The sequence below is a fragment of the Mesocricetus auratus genome, unplaced genomic scaffold, assembly GCF_017639785.1.
Source record: "Mesocricetus auratus isolate SY011 unplaced genomic scaffold, BCM_Maur_2.0 Super-Scaffold_100676, whole genome shotgun sequence".
Taxonomy (NCBI): domain Eukaryota; kingdom Metazoa; phylum Chordata; class Mammalia; order Rodentia; family Cricetidae; genus Mesocricetus; species Mesocricetus auratus.
In genome coordinates, this window is record NW_024429266.1 from 119380958 (window position 1) to 119401325 (window position 20368).

At 41.3% G+C, this 20368-nt stretch overlaps 1 protein-coding gene and 1 long non-coding RNA gene across 4 annotated transcripts in view; one reads left to right on the top strand and one right to left on the bottom strand.

Moving 5' to 3' along the window:
* The window catches only part of Itprid1 (ITPR interacting domain containing 1), a 144201-nt gene that overhangs the window by 108074 nt on the left and 15759 nt on the right, over positions 1-20368 (top strand). For all 3 annotated transcript variants that reach the window (XM_040739149.1, XM_040739151.1, XM_040739152.1), the window contains 2 exons: positions 17844-17926; positions 18340-19518. In XM_040739149.1, the coding sequence (XP_040595083.1) occupies positions 17844-17926; positions 18340-19518 (1262 nt within the window). The remainder of the gene's footprint in view (positions 1-17843; positions 17927-18339; positions 19519-20368) is intronic.
* LOC121137192 lies at positions 22-19106 on the bottom strand. Its single transcript, XR_005874425.1, has 6 exons — positions 18979-19106; positions 18144-18520; positions 16366-16623; positions 3902-3946; positions 2154-2251; positions 22-660 (listed from the first exon to the last, which is right to left on the bottom strand). It is a non-coding gene; the product is annotated as an uncharacterized LOC121137192 (long non-coding RNA).

The window sequence follows — 20368 nt, forward strand, 5'->3', positions numbered from 1 at the left end:
ATCACAATAGTTTCTGTTGCTATATATCTTATCTTAGACTTGTAGCTTCTATGCTGGGTGAGCTCCCCAATGGCGTCACTTTCATCTCTCTTCACTGTTCACCCAGGTCCTGCATAGTAACCAATCAACAAGTGGTGATTGTTCCATAAATAACCAATAATATTCAAATATATTTTATCTGAACTTAAAGTGACTAAGAGTATCAGTAATATAAAAAAAAGATAACACCAAAGTCATCATTTTGAGAATTATAAAAATTTAAATAGGCAAGTAAGCTAGAGATAAGAGGATTACATATTCAGGTACATAAGGCAATGTCCCACTCATCTGTCCATCTTTCCTCTAAGCTTCTTGATTTAGTTTGAATTATGGAAGAAAGATAGACTATTCTACAATTCTAGATTTTCTGGTTGCTTAAATGGGGGTATCTGAAGGTTCGTGAGATCACAAAGCCACTGCCACCCTTATGTCTGCAACACCAGCAGAAGACTGTAAAGGGCCTTTGAAGAGAAATCCACAGGTGATCCTTACATGAATACACAGCATTTTTCAAAGATACTGTGGAAGAGGAACAATGAATATACAGTGTAGACTCTTCCTCCTGTCCATCAAGCTTCTACTTCCATGGGCATCTCCCATTGACTGAACACCAGGCAAAGCCTAGGGCAAAACCAGGGCAGAAAATTACAGGAGTGGATGGTGACATTGGGGAGAGAAGGGTGATTACAGAATAACTAAGCACAGCTGGCCTCTTTAGGAAGCCCTCTGTCTCCCACTCACCCACGAGTTCATAGTTGTCCTTTAGAAAGCAGCTAGAGAAGAGATTATAAACTCTATGTCTTTATTTATTCATTTATGTGGTGCTGGGACCCAAACTTAGGGCCCATACATGCCAAATAAGCAGCAGAACCACAGCCTTCAAGTTCTTTAGCCTTGTAACATTTTTTCTCTCCTTCCTATCGTGGATATTTGCTTTTGATGAAATGGATTGCCATGCAAAAGGAATAGTTCTTCTTACTATTGAGTAATAACTTGCCAATCAGCTAGTTAACTTGAACAGCAGTATCTCCCAGTTTGCTTCACAAGAATAAAACATGGAGTATTGGCCAGTGGGAATTGGGTAGGTGAGTCAACACAGAAATTAAAATTGCAGCTAATAATACTATGTGAGCTAATAGGAAATTTTGATCTTTCATGGTATCAAGTTAGTTGGGATTTTAATTCACTTTTAATTCACCACTCATTTAATCCTGGGAACTCTTATTCCTCTGTTTTGAAATATGGGATAAACCCAGAACTAAATTAAAATTTATCACTACATCACATTCCTTCCAAACAATGAATCAGACTTACTTCTCAAAATTGGATCTGCCCTCTTTGTTTTTATCTCAGGATGGCTAATGAAAAATTGTCTGTGTAGACAAAGAGGGTACTGTTTGAAGAACAAATTCATTTACTATTCTATTTTCAGAATATTTATCTACACTAAAATTCCAACTTATTTTATTTCAAGGTCCTATGTGGCCAACTGTTCCTGGATTATCCCATTCCATTAAGGCCTCTTGATCTCCCTCTGAGCAGAGGCATGTCTTGTGGGAGAAGGGAGAGCAGACAAATGTCACTGGGTCATTACTTGGCATGAGTTACTTTGAAGAGTCCTTTTTAAAAAAAAACAGGTTTCAAGGAGTGTGGCCATGACATTTTAAAAAAGAAAACAACATGAAGAGGTGCCAGAGAAAGCAGCATATACAAAGTATTTTAATACAGAATAGCCCATTCATGGCCTCAATGAAGAAGGCTTTTCTTGCTCAGTCATCTATCAGCAAGCCTTACACCTCAGATAACATGGTATGCAGAGCTGTGCTAGTTGTGTTTTAAAGTAGACATTTCATGACTCAAGGAATCTGTGGACTTCCAGGTTGGCATGCGATGCAGTAGTTCATATAAACAAACGCTCAGGAGGCAGAGCACCCATAGCTTCTGACAAAGAAATGTCCACATTCCACTGAAAAAGAGCAACCTGAGTGAGAGAATGGACAAGGCAGCATCTGAAGGCTTCCAGCTCTACAAACATCACACAGGTGGAAGTCCCTATTCTCTAGAGAGAAAATACCAAGAGTAACAGTGACTATGTAGAAAACTGTAGAACATACCGTAGGAAGCTGAATATCTGAGGGAAATTGTCAATGAAAACTGAATAGCGTTGAGCCAATGCTTTCAATTGTTTTATGTCCAATGTCAATAATTGTATCTGAAATACATTTGAATCTTTTAGTACCAATAATTAAAATTAATAACATACTGTATGTCTTCTGAATTACCAAAAGAAAAATGCAATCAAATAAAATATACTGCAGTTGGCAAAAGAGCAAACATTGAAAAGGATAATGTAGCCAAATACAGAGTGCCAGACGGTATGGAGAGTGCTTCACATCTCCTTAATCTTCCTTAAGTCTCCAGGAAAGCTGTTTGTGATGTGGCTCAAAAGCTGTCCTAGTGGGCCAGCAAGATGGATCAACGAAGAAAGGCACTTGCGGCCAAATATGCTGAGCTGAGTTTGATCCTCAGAACCCACGTGGTAGAATGAAAGAACTGATGCCCATACACTGTGGCCCGCCCCTCACACACTCAGCAAATGAATGTAGAATAAACCAGTTCTTCAGCATGAAAGTGTGGTCAGCATTTAAACACACTAGTGGGATGACATTAAGTAAAACTTGCATCCTGTATATCATACTTGAGTGAGAGTCACCAGTAAGGCTCAGGTGACAGAGACCCCACACTGAATTCCATCTCAACAGAAAAACTGTCCTGAACTAAGAGTGGTGCTTATTTTCAGATAAAATTGAAGGTTTTCAGGGTGAGATAGTAATAGACATTGTGTTGATTTTTCAGAACAGAAGGGGTGGATTCTCATACAATACAACATAATTTTGCTGTGTCCTCCACAGTCGCAAAAGTACATAACATAAAATCAAAAGCAACAGGACCAAATACACCGCAAAATAACCATGACAGAAGGAGTAAATATGCCTGATGAAGAAACCGAGTTCATTAAAGCTTGGTGCACACTTAAGATAAGGAAGAAAAGAAAAGTGAAGAGCTAACTAAATGGGCAAAAGTATGATAATTCAAGTAAAAAGAGACAATTAAACAGTGTACTTTTAAAAAGCATGTACAGAAATTTGTTTAATAAGGACAAACTTCAGATGAGAGGCACATGCTCAACTTAATTCTTAAAGAGAATGAGAGTTAATAACATAAATATTTGCTGGGCAGTGGTAGTGGCACACACCTTTAATCCCAGCTCTCAAGAGGCAGACACTGGTATATCTCTGTAAATTCAAGGCCAGCTGGGACTACAGAGTTACCCAGTGCCACACAGAGAAACAATGTCTTGAAAAAATAAATTAAATAAATATTTAACAGATTAAAAAATTTTTACACATCAATCCCAGTTCCCTCTCTCTCTCCTCCTCCCCTGCCCCCCACTGACTCCCTATTCCATCCCCTTTCTGCTCTACAAGGAGGATGAGGGCTCCTATGGGGGATCTTCAAAGTCTGTCATATAATTTAGAGCAGGGCCTAGGCCCTCTCCCGTGTTTCTAGGCTGGAAGAGTATCCCTATATGTGGAGTGGGCTCCCAAAGTCCATTTGTGTAGTAGGGGTATATACTGATCAACTGGGCCCCATAGATTACCCAAACCTCCAAACTGATATCCACATTCAGGGGGTCTGGAAAAGTCCTATGCTGGTTTCTCAGCTATCAGAATGGGGTCCATTAGCTCCTCCTTGTTCAGGTCAACTATTTCTGTAGGTCTCTCCAGTCTGGTCTTGACCCCTTTGCTCATCATTCCTCCCTCTCTGCAACTGGATTCCAGGAGTTCAGTTCAGTGTTTACCTGTGGGTGTCTGCGTCTGCTTCCATCAGCTACTGGATGAAGGCTCTAGGATGGCAAATAAGGTAGTCATCAATCTTATTATCAGAGAATATTATTATTAAGCGACTTTTCATACAATACAGCTTGATAATATTCTTTCTCCTTCCCTAACTCCTCCCGTATCTTCCTTCCCCTCCCTACCCACTCAACTTCATACTCCTTCTATCTCTTTTTTTGTCTTTTTTATTTTTAAATTTAAATTAGAAACAAGGTTGCTTCACATGTCAATCCCAGATCCTTCTCCCTCTCCCTGTATCTCCCCTCCTCCCACTCCTTCCCACAAATCCCCATCCCCTCTCCCCAAATCCCCACTCCTTTCTCCAGAAAGGGTAAGGCCCGACATGGTGGGTGTCCATAGTCTGTCATTTCATCCAGGGAAGGGCCTTGGCTCTCCCGCAGGAGTCCAAGCTGAGAGAGCATCCCTCATTGTGTGATGGGCACCCAAAGTCCATTTGTATGCCAGGGATAAATACTGATCTACTACCCAAGGCCCCATAGATTGCCTAGGCCTCCTCACTGACACCCACATTCAGGGGGTCTTGATCAGTCCCATACTGGATTTCCAGACATCAGTCTGGGATTCAAGAGCTCTCCTTGTTCAAGTCAGCTGTTTTTGTGGATTAAACAAACCCAGTCTTGACCCCTATGCTCATCAGTCCTCCCTCTCTGTCACTGGGTTTCTTGAGTTCAGCTCAGTGTTTAGCTGTGGGTGTTTGCCTCTGCTCCCATCAATCATTAGTTAAAGGTTTTCTTTTTCCCAGACTCTCTGGCAGTGGGATTGTAGACTGGAACCCCTGATTCATGTCTAAAATCCATATATGAGTGAGTACATAACATGTTTATATTTTTGTGACTGGGTTTCCTCACTCAGTATGGTTTCTTCTAGTGCCATCCATTTGCCTGCAAATTTCAAGATTCCATTGTTTTTTTTTCTGCTGACTAGTACTCCATTGTGTAATGCACCACATTTTCTCTATCCACTCTTCAGTTGAGGGGCATCTAGGTTGCTTCCAGGTTCTGGCTATTACAAATAATGCTGCTATGAATATAGTGTAACAGATGTCCTTGTGTGACTATGCATCTCTTGGGTATATGCCTAAGAGTGGAATTGCTTGGTCTTGTGGTAGTCTGAATTGAATTGAACAACCCAATATTAACCCATACATGTATGAACATCTAATCTTCAACAAAGAATCTAAAAATATACAATGGAATAAATAAAGGATCTTCAGCAAATGGTGTTGGCATAACTGGATGCTGGCATGTAGAAGACTGCAGATAGATCCATGTCTATCCCATGCACAAAACTTAAGTCCAAATGGATCAAAGACCTAAACATAAATCCAGCCACACTAAACTTCTTAGAAGAGAAAGTGGGAGGGACCCTTGAACGAATTGGTATAGGAGAATGCTTCCTGAACATAACACCAGTATCACAGACACTGAGATCAATACATGTGACCTCCTGAAACTGAGAAACTTCTGTAAGACAAAGGACACAGTCAGCAAGACAAAAAGGAAACCCACAGAATAGGAAAAGATGTTCACTAACCCAACATCTGACAGAGGGCTGATCTCTAAAATTTACAAAGAACTCAAGTAGCACGTCTCCAAAACACCAAAGGATCCAATTAAAAAGTGGGCTACAGAACTAAATAGAGAATTCTTAACAGAGGAGTCTGAAATGGCTGAGAGGCTCTTAAGAAAGTGTTCAATATCCCTAGCCATCAGGGAAACGCAAATAAAAAAAACTCTGAGATACCATCTTATTCCTGTCAGAATGGCTAAAATCAAAAACACCAATGACAGCTTATGCTGGAGGGGATGTGGAGAAGGGGGAACACTCCTCCCCTGCTGGTAGGAGTGCCAACTAGTACAATGACTTTGGAAATCAGTATGGAGATTCTTCGAGAAAATGGAAATCATCTTACCACAAGACCCAGAAATTCCATTCTTTTTATCTCTTAAAATAAAACAGAAAGTCTAAAACCAAACCAAGTTAAACAGACAAAAAATACAAAACAAACAGAAAGCATGGAGTCCACTATGTATTGACCAAATAGTGAGCATGAGCACTTCCCTGAAGTGTAGTTGGTACACTCAATGTCACTCCATGGAAAACTGACTTGCCCTCTCTCAGCAGCCATCTCTTGCAAATAATTTCTTGGTTAGAGATATTTGTGCCCACCTCTGCTTCTCAGTGCTGGAGTTTTGTCTGGTTTCAACTTGTGTAAGTCTTGTACATACTGTTACAGTCTCTATGAGTTTTTGTCTAGAAAATGCTGTCTTTGGAGTTGTCCTCCACTCTGGCTCTTATAATCTTTCTTTCTGCTCTTTCTCATCGATCCCTGAACCTCGAATGGTAGAATTTGATGCAAATGTACCATTTAAGACTGAGCTTTCAAAGTCTCTCACCCTTCACATTGTCCAGTTGTGGCTATTAATTACCATCTAGTGCAAGAAAAAGCTTCTCTGATGAGGGATAAGCAATGCACTTATCTATGGATACAACAATATGTTATTAGGAGTTATTTTATTTCTGTTCATTTAGAAGTACAATAGTTGACTTTCGCCTAGCACCCACGAATACCTAGTCTCAAGTTCTTGACCTCCTTAGCAGTATGAGGTATGGGTTCCATTTCATGGAGTGAGCCTAAATCTTTTTAAAAAGAGTTGTTGGTTACTTCCCTGAAATCTGTGCTACTATTTTACCACTGGGTATATCTTGAAGGCGGGCTACTATTGTAACTTACAGGGTTTGTAGTTGGGCTAAATAGTAAACTTTTAAAATGTCATTAATTCAAGAATAATCCACATAATAAATAACAAAATATTGCAAGTAATAGTTTAAAAAACTAAAAGTTGTATTCCCAGGCTTCTGAAGAACATGAAAGAAGGAATTCTATTCAGAGAAAATGTAAGCACTTACACACACATACACACACACACACACACACACTTCAGAAATTACTACCCTATAACACATACGTGTGCACATGCGCTCAGGGAAAACACTGAGCTAGAGCACTTGGAAATTCTTAAATTATCTCCTCACGTGACCAGATTATGTAAGTTTTTTTCATATTCTAAGGAATCTTTACCGCTGTGTAAGGATGTTATAATATGAATTAATTGATACTTAATGCTATCAAACCAAACAAGTTCGTTTCAGAGAAATATTTTTCCAGTGACTAAGAAATGTACCTATTCTGACTAAAGGATGAAGAAGAAACTGTTGAATGTTGAGCTATAAGAGAGGAAAGGAGAGGGAAATCTTAAGCTTCTAGAGCTTAGAGAGCATCAGCTGAGCACGCGCTAATGCAGGCGCTCAGATGTACAGTAGAAGTCCTCTGCAGGGGAAACTCCATACCGCGAGCTTCTGCCATGGATGGAAGCACTAACTCAGAAAGGTTCTTCCAGACCCTTTAACAGGCCATCTTTTTTTCAGTTCCAGGAAAAAAAAAGCCAAGGCAGAGGATCTCATGAGAGCAGGCTCTTTGCTGACACTGTAAGTTATCTAGGGCAACGTAAGACCCGAGGGGTCACAGTACATGTTTCTTAGGAATGAAGGGGTCCCCGGGAACGTCCGTGGCTCTGCCTCTATGCCCTGTTCTTTTCACCATTTTAACAAGAACTTGACTCGCAGCACGAGTGTTGGGAAAGCCCTAGATGACACGGATAGATTTCAAAATGGAAGTCAAATTATCCATGAAAGACTGAACCTCTAACCACCATCTCCCAGGAGCCAAAACAAATCTCATAAGGATGCAAGCAGAGACATTCATTTAGTTTTCAAAACCAGGATAGATCTTAGAATAACCTAATACTGAGGACACATTTCTGACTGGCCTGTGTGTGAAGCTGAACAAAGAACCACTCTCCCTTGTTCCGAGCTAGATTTGGGGGTTTGGCCTTTGAGCAAATTGTGCTATGAGCTTATTCAAAAATACAAGGGACAGATGGCCTGGAAACCCTGTCCTGTGAGGGTGGACTTAAGGAGCCCTGAAGGTGAGGAGAAAAGCCTCTAAAGCTGTCTTCAGAGGCACTCACACACACAGTCCTGCAGATCCGGGTCTCTACTACAGAGCACTTTCTAAAGTTGTGATTGCCTGACACATAGGAGTAATCCCCTACCAGCAGAATGCATAAACTAGCTGCACGATAGCTCTACTGCAGCCTCCAGAACAGTGGTCCTCAACCATCCTGACGCTGAGACCCCTGAACACAATTCCTCATGTGGAGACCGGCAACCATAAAATTATTCTTGTTGCTACTGTTATGAATTGTAATGTAAATATCTGAATTTTCCGATGGTCTTAGGCGAACCCTATGAAAGGGTCACCTGATCCCCAAAGTGTCGAGACCCACAGGCTGAGAACCACTGCTCTAGAAGGTATTGCATCTTCTAATGGCAGGTGACTCCATTTTGAGTTCTTGTACGAGGGGACCTGAAGACAGAAGCATAAAGGTGTTCTGAAGCATTTGAAATTAAAATTTTTAAATTCCTTTGTGATAACCACTACAGTCCAAACACTCCTCACTGCTTCCTATTGGGCAAAGCAGCCGCTGCTCATCTCTACCCCCTCCTGAGGCCTCATCTGTTAAGTCCATACTAGTTCTAAGACATGGGACCCAGCCTCACGGCTGAGCTGTCACAGAACTTTCTACCTTGGAAAAACAATGAGTTAGTCACTAGGCAATTAAATAGGCAATGTAAAATCAATTGATATGATTGGTTAACCCCAAAAATCTAAGGTTAAAAATTACCTTGTTCTGTATGGCTTCTGCATACTTCCCGTCCCTGCATATCGCCTTTCTGTTAATCTCCTTCCAATTTACATTACAACTCCTTATTCTTTTTGCTTCTTGAGATGCTCTGAACTCGACCATTTTGCAACTCAGGTGCTTTTACTATTGACACAGTCGTTTAGTTAGGAAGAGTCCCGGCAGAGACCTGGCCCTCCGTGGTTGGTATGATGCTACCATCTGGTGGTCATTTTGAAAAAGTGCCTGAGGTGCCTATCTCCCTGGCAGAGCTGTGATATCACAAGTACAGCAGTCCTGCCTGTAGCTGAAAGGGTAAAATCTAAATCACATAAGGGAATTGTGCACTTCAAAAGTTGACTTCTAATGAGTATTAATGCCAGCCACAGCAGCCATGAATAGTGTGAACAGTTATACCAATAGAGACTGTTTTATAATGGTTAAAACGATGCTCCTTGGGAGGAACGTCCATGCAGTTAGACAAGATATTTATGTATTCGTTGTTTCACACATATATGACTGGGCGTTAACCTCCTAACATCTTAACAGCTCCTAAGTAGGAGAATGGGAGCCAGAAGCTGGTAGATCTGTCTATAAATCTTCCAGACGAGTCAGTTGGGTGTTCTAATAGGATGTCAGTAAAATATGTTGAGAGTTTAGCCTCTTTTAGCCATGGGACAAACAGAGCTGAGGAACCAGCAGTTGTTGAGGGCAAGAGTTTTTGGTGGTGAAGGGTGTCGTTTATCTAATCTGTTTAGAATCTGGAAAGAGAGAAGACAAGTTTTGGTGATAAGTCCTTACTAGAAGGAGGAGGAGGAGGAGGAGGAGGAGGAGGAGGAGGAGGAGGAGGAGGAGGAGGAGGAGGAGGAGGAGAAAGCAAGGTAGAAAAACAAGGCCTCATTGGCTGCTCTTCCAGAGGTCCTGAGTTCGATTCCTAGCCAGCCATCTGTAATGAGATCTGGTGCTCTCTTCTGGCCTGCAGGCAGACATGCAGGTAGAATACTGTAACCCAAACAAAATCTTGAAAAGGAAAAAGAAAAACAAGGCTCCACTTAGCAGGTTGGGCCAGAGCTGTGGCTCCTTGAAAGTGAGCGCCCACAGAAGGTACCCTAGCAGTAGGCAGCTGCTCCAGTTCTCCTAGGCATGATCTGGCAGGCTTCAGGGACTGGGTGGGATGGCCAGCTTTGCTAGTATCACTTCCATTACTCTTCAAAGCCATGCTTTTGTTCCGGAAGTGAAGCCCTCCTGTGTGTTAACTTGAAGGTGGCAGTAATGAATGGTGCTCATTTGTATTTGTCTTTTTGCTTAATAATCCATCATAGCCATTCTGAGCTAGGTGATTTCTCATCATTTATCTTTACTTAACCCCTACATTCCTAAGGGAAAGTTTAAAATGAGAAAATCCAGCACCTAGGGTTTGGTAGTCGCTGAAACCCCCTTGCAAGGGGCAAAGATCCTAGTCTCCTAAAGACATTAAGCCCTCTGTAAACTGGCCCACATTTCCCTTAAAACTCTCAGAATGACTCAGGATGCACACATTTGACTTCTAAAGCAAACACAAAATGAAAACTGTCTCTCCCTGAGAGAATCATGCCCAACTTTGTTGTTGAGTCTAACCACAGAAGTGAAATATCGGTATGGCCCTTTGTTAGATATAATTAAATTCCAGAGATTTCACTTAAGTGACACAACAATTATGCATGGAAGGTAACTGTTGTTAATACCCCCATACTAGGTATTGTAAGTAATCTAAGATGATTCACGAGGCAAGGGAGGGTGTCTATATGTGGCAAGCAGGTATTGTGGCATTTTGAGTAAGAGATTTCAGTATGTAGAGATTTGGGTATTCTGAGGGGTAGAGTTGCTTGGAACCAATTAGCTGCAGATCTCAGGGACAAAAGTATTTCCACTTGAACCAGGTTGTTAGAGACAAACCGGAACATGGGCAGATTTTGGTTTATTGGCAGAATACATCACTTCCACTGAGCATGACGAGGGTAATAGCAGCCATTGCCATCACACACCACACTCAGGCTCCTGCTCCAGAACAAGAATCTTGTAGACTGTCTGGAAAGAGGACTAACAATGGTGCGCTGGGGGTCTTTCACAGGCGGTGGCTTAAACCCTTCAACAAACCAAGGGGCTCCACATCCTGTCTTGTCTACCTTCCCCCAAAGCTTTAGACCTCTTACTGAGGAGTTTTTGCTCTTAATGCTGTAGTCATGAGTGATAAAGGAGATGTAGAAGTTAGTTCTCCTTACTGAATGTCTGCTGTCATGGGCAAACAGGGTTGAATAGAAGAAACAGGCTGCTAGGTGCCCTAAAGCACATGGGGATAGCTTGGAATGGGACATTCATGCATTGCATGTTCAAGGAAGGTTCATCACTCAGCTATTAACTATACACTCTCTAGGAAAAGTAGTTAGAGAAATGTGTAAAAAAATCAGAAAATCTAAACCAAACTTTTGAAGTGATATGATAGTTTCTTTCTAACTTCAGAAGGACCTGAAGAAGTTGCTTAAAATAATATTTTTATTTATTCTTTGAAAATTTCATACATTTATGCAATTCATTCTGTTCCTATCATTCAGCACTCCCTCCAATGCTATCTAGTATTCACCCCATCTCCTTCTCTGTCCTCCTTTTGTTGTTGTTGGGTTTTTTTGGAAACTCCCTGACTCTAACTAGTGCTGCCATGTACAGATAGGGGTGAGGCTATTGATGAGGACATAGACAACCTATTTATAGTCCATATCCATAAAGGAGAGTGATTTTCCCTTCTTCAGCATCCTTCAATTGTCAAGTAGCTCTTCTCCTAATCATGCTAGAGTTCATGGAATTTTCACTGGCTTGATCTTGTGCAGGTAACTACTACTGTGTAACCCGAATAATAAAACCCAGGGACAGACATCGGAGTTCAAGCTGAAGATCAGAAAAGCAAAGCAGCCAAACCACTAGAGAGTATTTACCTCTGCCAAGACTCAAACCAAAGGGGGTGGTGACCCTGTCCTCAAAGTGACTGCAGACTCTAATGGTCTCCACCAAACCACAGACTTCCCTGAGACTGTACTGAGCCTTACTGCTGTGGTTGATGTGTGCAACACTGGTGGATGCCATGTCCAGAAATTAGCATTTCACAGATCTCCTCCACATCAAACCAGCTCTTCCATTCTCTTCGCTCCTTCTTCAGTGATGTTCCCTGAGCCTTTGATACTGTAGGGGTGGGGATGAAGGAACAGCTGAACACTTTTGGTTACTTATGCTTGACAGTTTGACCAGTTATGTGTCTCGGCATCATCTGTTACCCAAGCAAGACAAATCCATGGGAAGAAACATAAATATTAAGAAAACAATTTGACAACATGATCATTTAGCCAAACAACACCAGTAAGTTTCCCCTCTGAGGCCCTATGACTCCCCTAGCCATGGGCTTTTGACCAGGTGGACAGTGTCAGGCATGAAATCCTTCCTGTGGGGCAGGGCTCAGATCCAGTCAGAAAGACATTGTTTACCCACCAAACTATCATGCCGCTATTGCTCCAATGGGCACATCTTGCCAGGCAGGTCAGTATTAAAGCATGTTGGGGCCACATCTGGATAAGACCACTGATATTTCTTCTCTCCCAGCAACCTGCATTGTGCCTTCTAGCTCTATGTCAGCTACCCATCGGGGAGAGAGTTTCCTGGTCAGTACTGATTTCTATATGTCCTACATTCAAAGTGAGTAGTGTCTTCAGAGATGGGAACTTACCACCTAGTTGTGGCGAGGAACAAAGAACAATGGCAGTACCCCATGTTGTTTGGGTATCTCTGGGGCCTCTGGCCAATAACTCATCTAGAAAGGTACCCTGTGCCCAGCAGTTAGCTTTAATGTCTTCTTGGACCAGCGTTTTCCTCCCATGAAGGAACTTGTGTTTAAAATCCTCTTGTTTTTGTAAATATTACGTTTTTAAATTATCCTGAAAACTAGTGGATGCTCATTATACTTCTTCATGTTACCCTCTGTTAACTCATCCCTTTCCTTCTTCTCTCCCTGATCTCCCTATTACCCTTAAAACCACCTTGAAAATCACCCCCACTCTGCATTCATGTTGCCTGTATTCAGCTGACATGTTTTGATACCAGTTGAGTTTGATTATAACAAGATCACTGCTGGGGGGAGTGCCGACTCATACAGCCACTTTGGAAATCAGTATGGAGATTCCTCAGGAAAATGGGAATCAGTCTGCCACAAGACCCAGCAATTCCACTCTTAGGCATGTACCCAAAAGATGCACATTCATACAAGGACGTCTGTTCCACTATGTCCATAGCAGCACTGTTTTTAATGGCCAGAACCTGGAAGCAACCTAGATGCCCCTCAACTGGATAGAGAAAATGTGGTACATTTACACAATGAAGTACTTACTATTCAGTGGAAAAAAACAAAGGAATCTTGAAATTTGCAGGCAAATGGATGGCACTAGAAGAAACCATCCTGAGTGATGCAATCCAGTCACAAAAAGATAAACACGCTATGTACTCACTCATAAGTGGATTTTAGACATGGATCAGGGGAATGCCAGCATACAATCCCACTGACAGAGTGTCTGGGAAATAGAATGTTCATCCAGCGACTGATGGAAGCAGAAGCAGACACCCACAGCTAAACACTGAACTGAACTCATCCAGTCACAGAAAGGGAGAACTGTTGAGCAAAGGAGTTAAGACTGGGCTTGTTTAACCCACAGAAACAGTTGACCTGAACGAGGAGGAGCTCTTGGAGCTCAGACTGTTGGCTGTGTGGAAAGCATGGGACTGACTCAAACCCCCTGAATGTGAGTGTCAGTGAGAAGGCCTAGGTAATCTATGGGGCCTTGGGTGGTACAAACAGACATTGAGTGTCCATCCCACAATAAGGGATGATCTCTCAGCCTGGACTCTTGTGGGAGGGCCTAGACCCTGCCTTGGATTAAATGACAGACTCTGGAGATCCACCATGGAAGGCCTCACCTTCCCTGGGGATTGGAGTGGAGATTGGGTGGAAGCCTGGGGGGGTCTGGTGGGGAGGGCAGGGGAGGAGCGGAGGGAAGGAGAGGGAGCTGGGATTGACATGTGAAACAAGCTTGTTTCTAACTTAAATAAAAATAAGGGAAAAATAACAAGATCAGCCAGGTCTTAACTATATTACACAAATTCAGTATCATAAAACAAATTTCCAATAACAAATGGTAAGTATTATTTCATTGATAGATAGCAAGCAAACATATTCTATTCCTAGGGTTAATGTTCCATAAAAATTTAATGTTAAACTTAAATGCACTTACTTGACTGGTTCCTGCCATATAACCTATAATAGTACTTATGTTCATAGACTCATAGGATTTTGTATTTTGCATCCCACACTATCTTGTTATAATTTTTTGTTTGCATAGTCAATTCCCCCCCACAGCTAGGGCTGAAACCCAGGATTTTAACAATGATAAGCAACTCCTCAACTACTGAGTTTGCCCCCAGTCTTCAGTTTCTTTTGAAAGGAGTTAAATGCTTCTTTTCAGGCTCTTCACTGTCTGTCCTCAAAAGGAGTCATTCACATATCTTTTTCCTGAACTATTTTCAAAGCTAATTCTCCTTCTGCTTTTATCTTTGTTCATTGTGTATGTAATATGGGCTTGACTTTAAGGCTTTTTTTTCTCTTCTGTTCATGTTGAATGGCTTGTTTCTGATGGACCTTGATATAGTTTTCTTTATGTTCTGTGTGATGGGGGTTTATTTCTATCAAACATTTCAATTGTTTTCCGTGTTCTTTGGAGTTTTCCAGTTATCAATATGCTCAGAACTGTTCCACAGTGCACTGATGTGGTTTTTACTACTTAAAATCTTGTTTTCCACATTTGATTTGGAGTAATCTCTATAGTTATGCATTCTTTTCATTGGTGTTTTATTGCACAGTCTTTAATATGTTTTTATTCTTATCAATTATAAACTATCAAAACATTATAATTATTTTCATCTTTAACTTGATCCAGGTCTTTAAACACATACACATACAATGCATACACACACACACACACACACACACACACACACACACACACACACACTGAGCATTCTTTACACATGCCTGATCCCAGAGCTGCATCAACCCCAAATAATACATGGAGACTCTATTAGTTGCTATGCTGTCAGCCAATGTCCAGGGCTTCTCATTGGCTAGTTCTGTCTTAAGTATTAACCTATAACTATGAATATCTATATTTCTCTAATGTCTTATCTTCCAAGGATGCCAGCCTCATGTGTCCTCTCTTCCTGGAATCACATAGTTACTCTCTACTCTTGAATACATTTCCCAGAATCCTCCTCTGACTCCTAGTCCCACCTATCTTGCTTCCCTTTTGGCCAACAGTGCTTTATTTATCAACCAATAAGACAAACATACACACAGAAGGATTTCCCCCATCACACACACACCTTCAATGTCTTCACTTAACACATTTCATAATATCATTAGAGTCTTGGCCATATGGCATATAGTCATAAGTGCCTTAATGTCCTTATCTGATCTTTCTATCATTACCACCAGTTCTTTACTGGTTTCCTTTTGTCAATTTCCCCCTCCCTGTTAAGGTCATATTTACTTGTTTCTTTTATAGTTAATTATGTTCCTTCATTGACAATTCTATCCATGATATAATGCATTTTGATTATTCCTCTTGTCCAGCTCTTATCTCTCTCTCCACCCTCCTACCTACAAATATTTCCCATGCATTCCCATATTTTTGTTGTTGAGTTGTATTGGGTTCTGTGACCTGCTATGTTTTATAAGGGCCACCTGCATAACCATAGGTTTGGAGCTGTTAATCGAAGGGTAAGCAAACATTTCACATGTCTGGTATCTTGTAGGAGATGCCAAGGGATGTATATTTAATTTTGCCTGTGGTAAGTATTGCTGCATTCCAGAAAGCTATTCTTGAGCTTACTTCTGAGACAGAGTCGAGTTACCAGGAAACACTCTGATGCAATTGAGTCTTATTTTTAAGTCAGTATGAGGAATAAGAACCTGCTTATTCTCAGGTTACTTATTCCTCACCTCCAAGTCAGAACCTTCACTGTGCTGTGTGAGTTATAAAGTTTTCTAACATGGCAGGTGGGAATGATGCCCTATTCTTAACCCTGGGTTGAACTCTGTCTCCTTCAGTTTCTTCGGATGGCTCCTCCCCTATACTAGAGCATAGCTTAAGAAGGACCCAGAACTCTTCCTCCACAGAACTTTCTATTTCTCCCACCCTGCCCAACAAACTCTTGATGGTTCAGTCTTGCTGGAGTCTTCACTCTACTTCCTTTATTAAAAGTGTGTTCCAAGCCTCCAGGTGAGTTCCTGTTCCTGTACTGAGGCTTTTAAACTAGAAGCAAACCATGTAAACCATGGAACTCACATCAATGAACCTGGTTAGTTATTGCTCTCATGAGTTGCTGTCTGCTGTCCCAAAACAGAACGAAAACTATTTTTCATATGATTTGTCCAGGATCTGATTGTTTCTGGAGACAGAGAAACTCTAGTCCCTATTACTCCAGCTTGCAAAAAGCTGAAATCCTTTTAAGGTCGATGTTGGGTGAATATTTCCATATTTTATCCTTCACAACACAACAAGAAGTTATGGTCACGGCAGAGAAACTGTTACCTCAAAATTTTCCTCTGAATTCCTCAGTCTCATCCAGGTTCAGCTGTTAAATGCTTCTGTCTATTGATTCCTGGCTTTCAAATTTCTTGAGTCTGAATTAGAGGATATGAGATTTGAACTTCCAAATTATAGGAAGGCCAGCATTCTTATTCCTGCTTTGACCCAAGGACAAATGAGCTAGACATGGGCTGACAGGACCACCTCAGAGACCATTTCTTCTTTGTCAGGCACATGGCAGTTAAGACTGGCTTCCTCTCCCTGTGGAGAGAAAGCATTGATGTTAGTGAAGGCATCCTCAAGATTTGATCTGGAAAACCTAAGCAGTGTCTAAGAGCTTTGAGCTTTTCTTCAGCAGTTAGCTGTCCCAGCAATTGAAAAGCATGTATTTCTTACTTGGGAATCAGATATCTAAGCATCATATCTATCAACAGTCACCCTTTTTGACCAAATTTCAGACTCACTCTTTGTCTTTTTTCCCAGAGAAAAATAAGACCTTATAGAGTAATCAATTGTAACTAGAGAAAAATAGAAATACAATAATTTGGGCTACAGTGAACTCAGTTAACAGTATTTACTTAGCATGCGTGAAATCCTGGATTTGCTTCACAGCACTGCATTAAACTAAGTATGCTAAGTATAAATGTGTAGTTCAAGCATTCAAGGGTTAGAGATTAGTGGATAAGATGTTAAAGGTCATCCCTGGTTTGGCTACATAGTGAATTTGATGCCAGCCTGCGATCTGAGATCCTGCCTCAAAATACAAAGCCATAGTTTAATATTTAGTACAGTGACTTGCTAGCAGGTACCTATTCTTTCAACCCAAATACAATACAACACAGCACAGCACAATAAAGCATAGTACACCACAGCCCAGTCAACACAACACAATATAGCACAGCACAATACTATATATGATATATGTAACATGTACATATTATGCCTGAAAATCCTAACCTATCCACACACCATTGTTCTTTCTCTGCCATATCCAGTGTTTCATGGTAACAAAAGCCACAGTCTACACTAGCAGATGGTCTTATGTAGTCTTAGAATTAGAGTCCAGGAAAAGTTAGAAGAGGGTTCACATCTAAAATTTAGTTAAGGGAAAAATATGTATGTGCACAATATTACATAGTAGTGTGTTATTGTTTTATTAATGTGACATTTAGGGGCATATGCACTTCTTGGATTGTCTAGTCTTTAATAAAGATTCAACTCACAATCCATCGTATTACATGTTAAGAAGTAAATTCTTCTACTGGGTCATGTTTTACTCTTGTATCGGGAAGTTGTAAATATAGTTTTACATAAGATTTCTGATACTTAAGAAAAAAATGTCCTTGGAAGCCTCCCATTGGGGTCTTCATGGTCAGACAATAGAAGATTTCTAATGTGCCATGCACAGAGAAGATTTGCTCTTAGTCTTGTAGGCAGCATGTTTTCACGTGCCTAACCTCCAGGTCTCTTTCTTCCCACAGGCACCCGAATGGGCAGAACAAACAGCTGCCAGTCAGATAGCAGTGGGTTTTTGGAGGAGCTGCCAGAACCCCATTCCCTCCAGGTAGGAGAGGGGGCTGGAACGGGGTGCTGGATGCTTACTATATACATTTAGTTCCTATCAATCACCCCAAATCATACCCTCATTCCTAGAGTACTTGGAAGTATGAGTCTGCACACACACACACACACACACACACACACACACACACACACACACACACACAATCAGTGGGCAGAGAATGATAAAATCACAGTAGACCAAGTGCCAAGATGCTCACCTTTCCTCTCCTTTCTCTTGTTTTGATTTTTCTAAATTATGAGCTGAACATCATCAGGAAGAGGTGGTAAGTGAAGCAGTAATTTGTTATGATTTCACATTTGTAGCCTGTGTGCATGACTTCTGTGTCACTGGTAACCGTGCATACAACACTGCTGCGTCTTCCTCATTCTTTCCCATGTCGGTTTCTCCTGCAGGTGTCTTCCTTGCCAGGAAGCCACAGTCCTACTGAGTATAGCAAACCAAGCGATCAGAGTCATAGCCCAGCATCATGGCAAGACTGTCAGCAAGAGTCCAGTGGCTCTACATCCAAGAGCATGGTGAGCTCATCTTTGTCAAACCACGGTGGGAGTATCTTGGAAGGAAACATCTCAGGACCTGTGGAGGAGGAAGAGCTTCAACTTAAGATCACTGAGAGGTCACCACAGCTAGTCAACCCACATATGACCCTCACCAAGACCATGATGATGGGAGAACACCCAGGGAGTACTGTTGGAACTGTAGTCACTTCTACATGTGATAATACAATGGGGGTCATGGTGACTCATGTCACAGAAAAAGAAGACAGGTCTCTGAGACATGAGGGTACTGGAAAAATGCTGATACAAGGGCATCACAATGAGTCACCAAGGTCATCTGGGATTGATCAGGCTCCAGAAATTTTCTGTTATGTGGACTCTGGGGTCCCAGGAACAGAGGACAGCAGCAAGGTCTGCCCTGACATCAAGCAAAGCTCAGTGGTGCCAGAGAGGCTAGCACAGCACTCTCAGAAGCACAGAGGAGCCATGCCCTATAAAGGTGACCTTGTTCAAAACTCTGAGAAGTCAGTTCCCCACCTTGATAAGCCATCTGGAGATGCTCCCACTGCCTCAAACGCTGCCACATCTTGGTCTGTGACAACCCAGATGACCTGCAATCTGGTGTCAGCTGTTCACGGTGTTGCAGACTTGGGAACCAACTATAAAGGAACAGCTTTAGAATGTAGTCCACGTGAGCCTGTTAATACCACAGACCTAAGACTGCAGACAGAAAGAAAGCAGGTCAATGATGCTGCTGTTCAGACTTGTGCATATGAATGCGATCCCAGGCCCTCACATAATAAGGCCTCAATTCATAGCCCCTGGCTCCTCACCAAATCCATATCTTTGGACACAGGTTTTCCTAGCACCTCTGCAACAGGACTCTGCCACTTCATACCTGCCCACTGTTGTGCCTGCTGTCATAACTGTTCCAATTGCCAGAGGAGGAGGCAAAGCTCTGGTATAGAACCCTCTCTTTGTAGGCATTGCCTGTACTCACATACAGAGGATCCTGAAGCCCGATTCATGAAGACATTGACAACCCTTCAGGACACTACCGTGAGGGACTTGTGTTCTGTAAGTGTTTCTTCTATAAAGCGGGGAAGGCAAATGCACCAACCATGCCAATAACACCACAGAGATGGTGTTCATCTTCTTTAATGGCAGAGAAAACTCGGGGTATAGCTCTTATTTTCAAATATGAGTGTTTGTTGAGTGTTTTATAGTTTATGACATAAACTCATATGTTTAAGGTTATAACACTAATGAACCTGTCTCACTCCAGGTCATTCATTCATACGTACATGTATACATTTGTAGGGAATTGATTTATTCCATTGTCATAAAAAACATAACACCAAGAAAACTCAAAGTAGTATTAAATGATAGGGCATGACTCTAATCATCAATTTGTATCACTATTTTATTTTTGCTGTACTACATGAACCTCTGATGTACTATCGAGGGACTTATGGTCAACCTTTGGTAATTGCCTTAACCATGAGTATTGGGGCTACTAAAAGATGAGTGATGTCAACGTACTTTAATACTTGATTAACCAACTTGTCTTTAATGAGTCTTTTTTATGGTCTTTTTCAGTATTTTAAGGTAGGGATAATCTAAGAGTTCAAGTATAACTATCAAGCAAAATATTGAGACTACCACATCTGAAATTCAACATACAAAGAGAAAAGGGTATTGATGATACAGAATTGCGGCTGTTCAGAGACATTACAGAGGAACTGTGACTTACTGAGTGCTAGGGTACAATGCTTGATGGGTGCCTGTTTATCTTTTAATTCCACAAAAATATACTGAATGTCTATTCTAAACATTTAATTTATATTGTGTCATTTAATTTTTGATTTCTCATATGCCATAAATATATATTGGGTTTCTAATATGTGTCAAGTATGCTCTCTTTTGC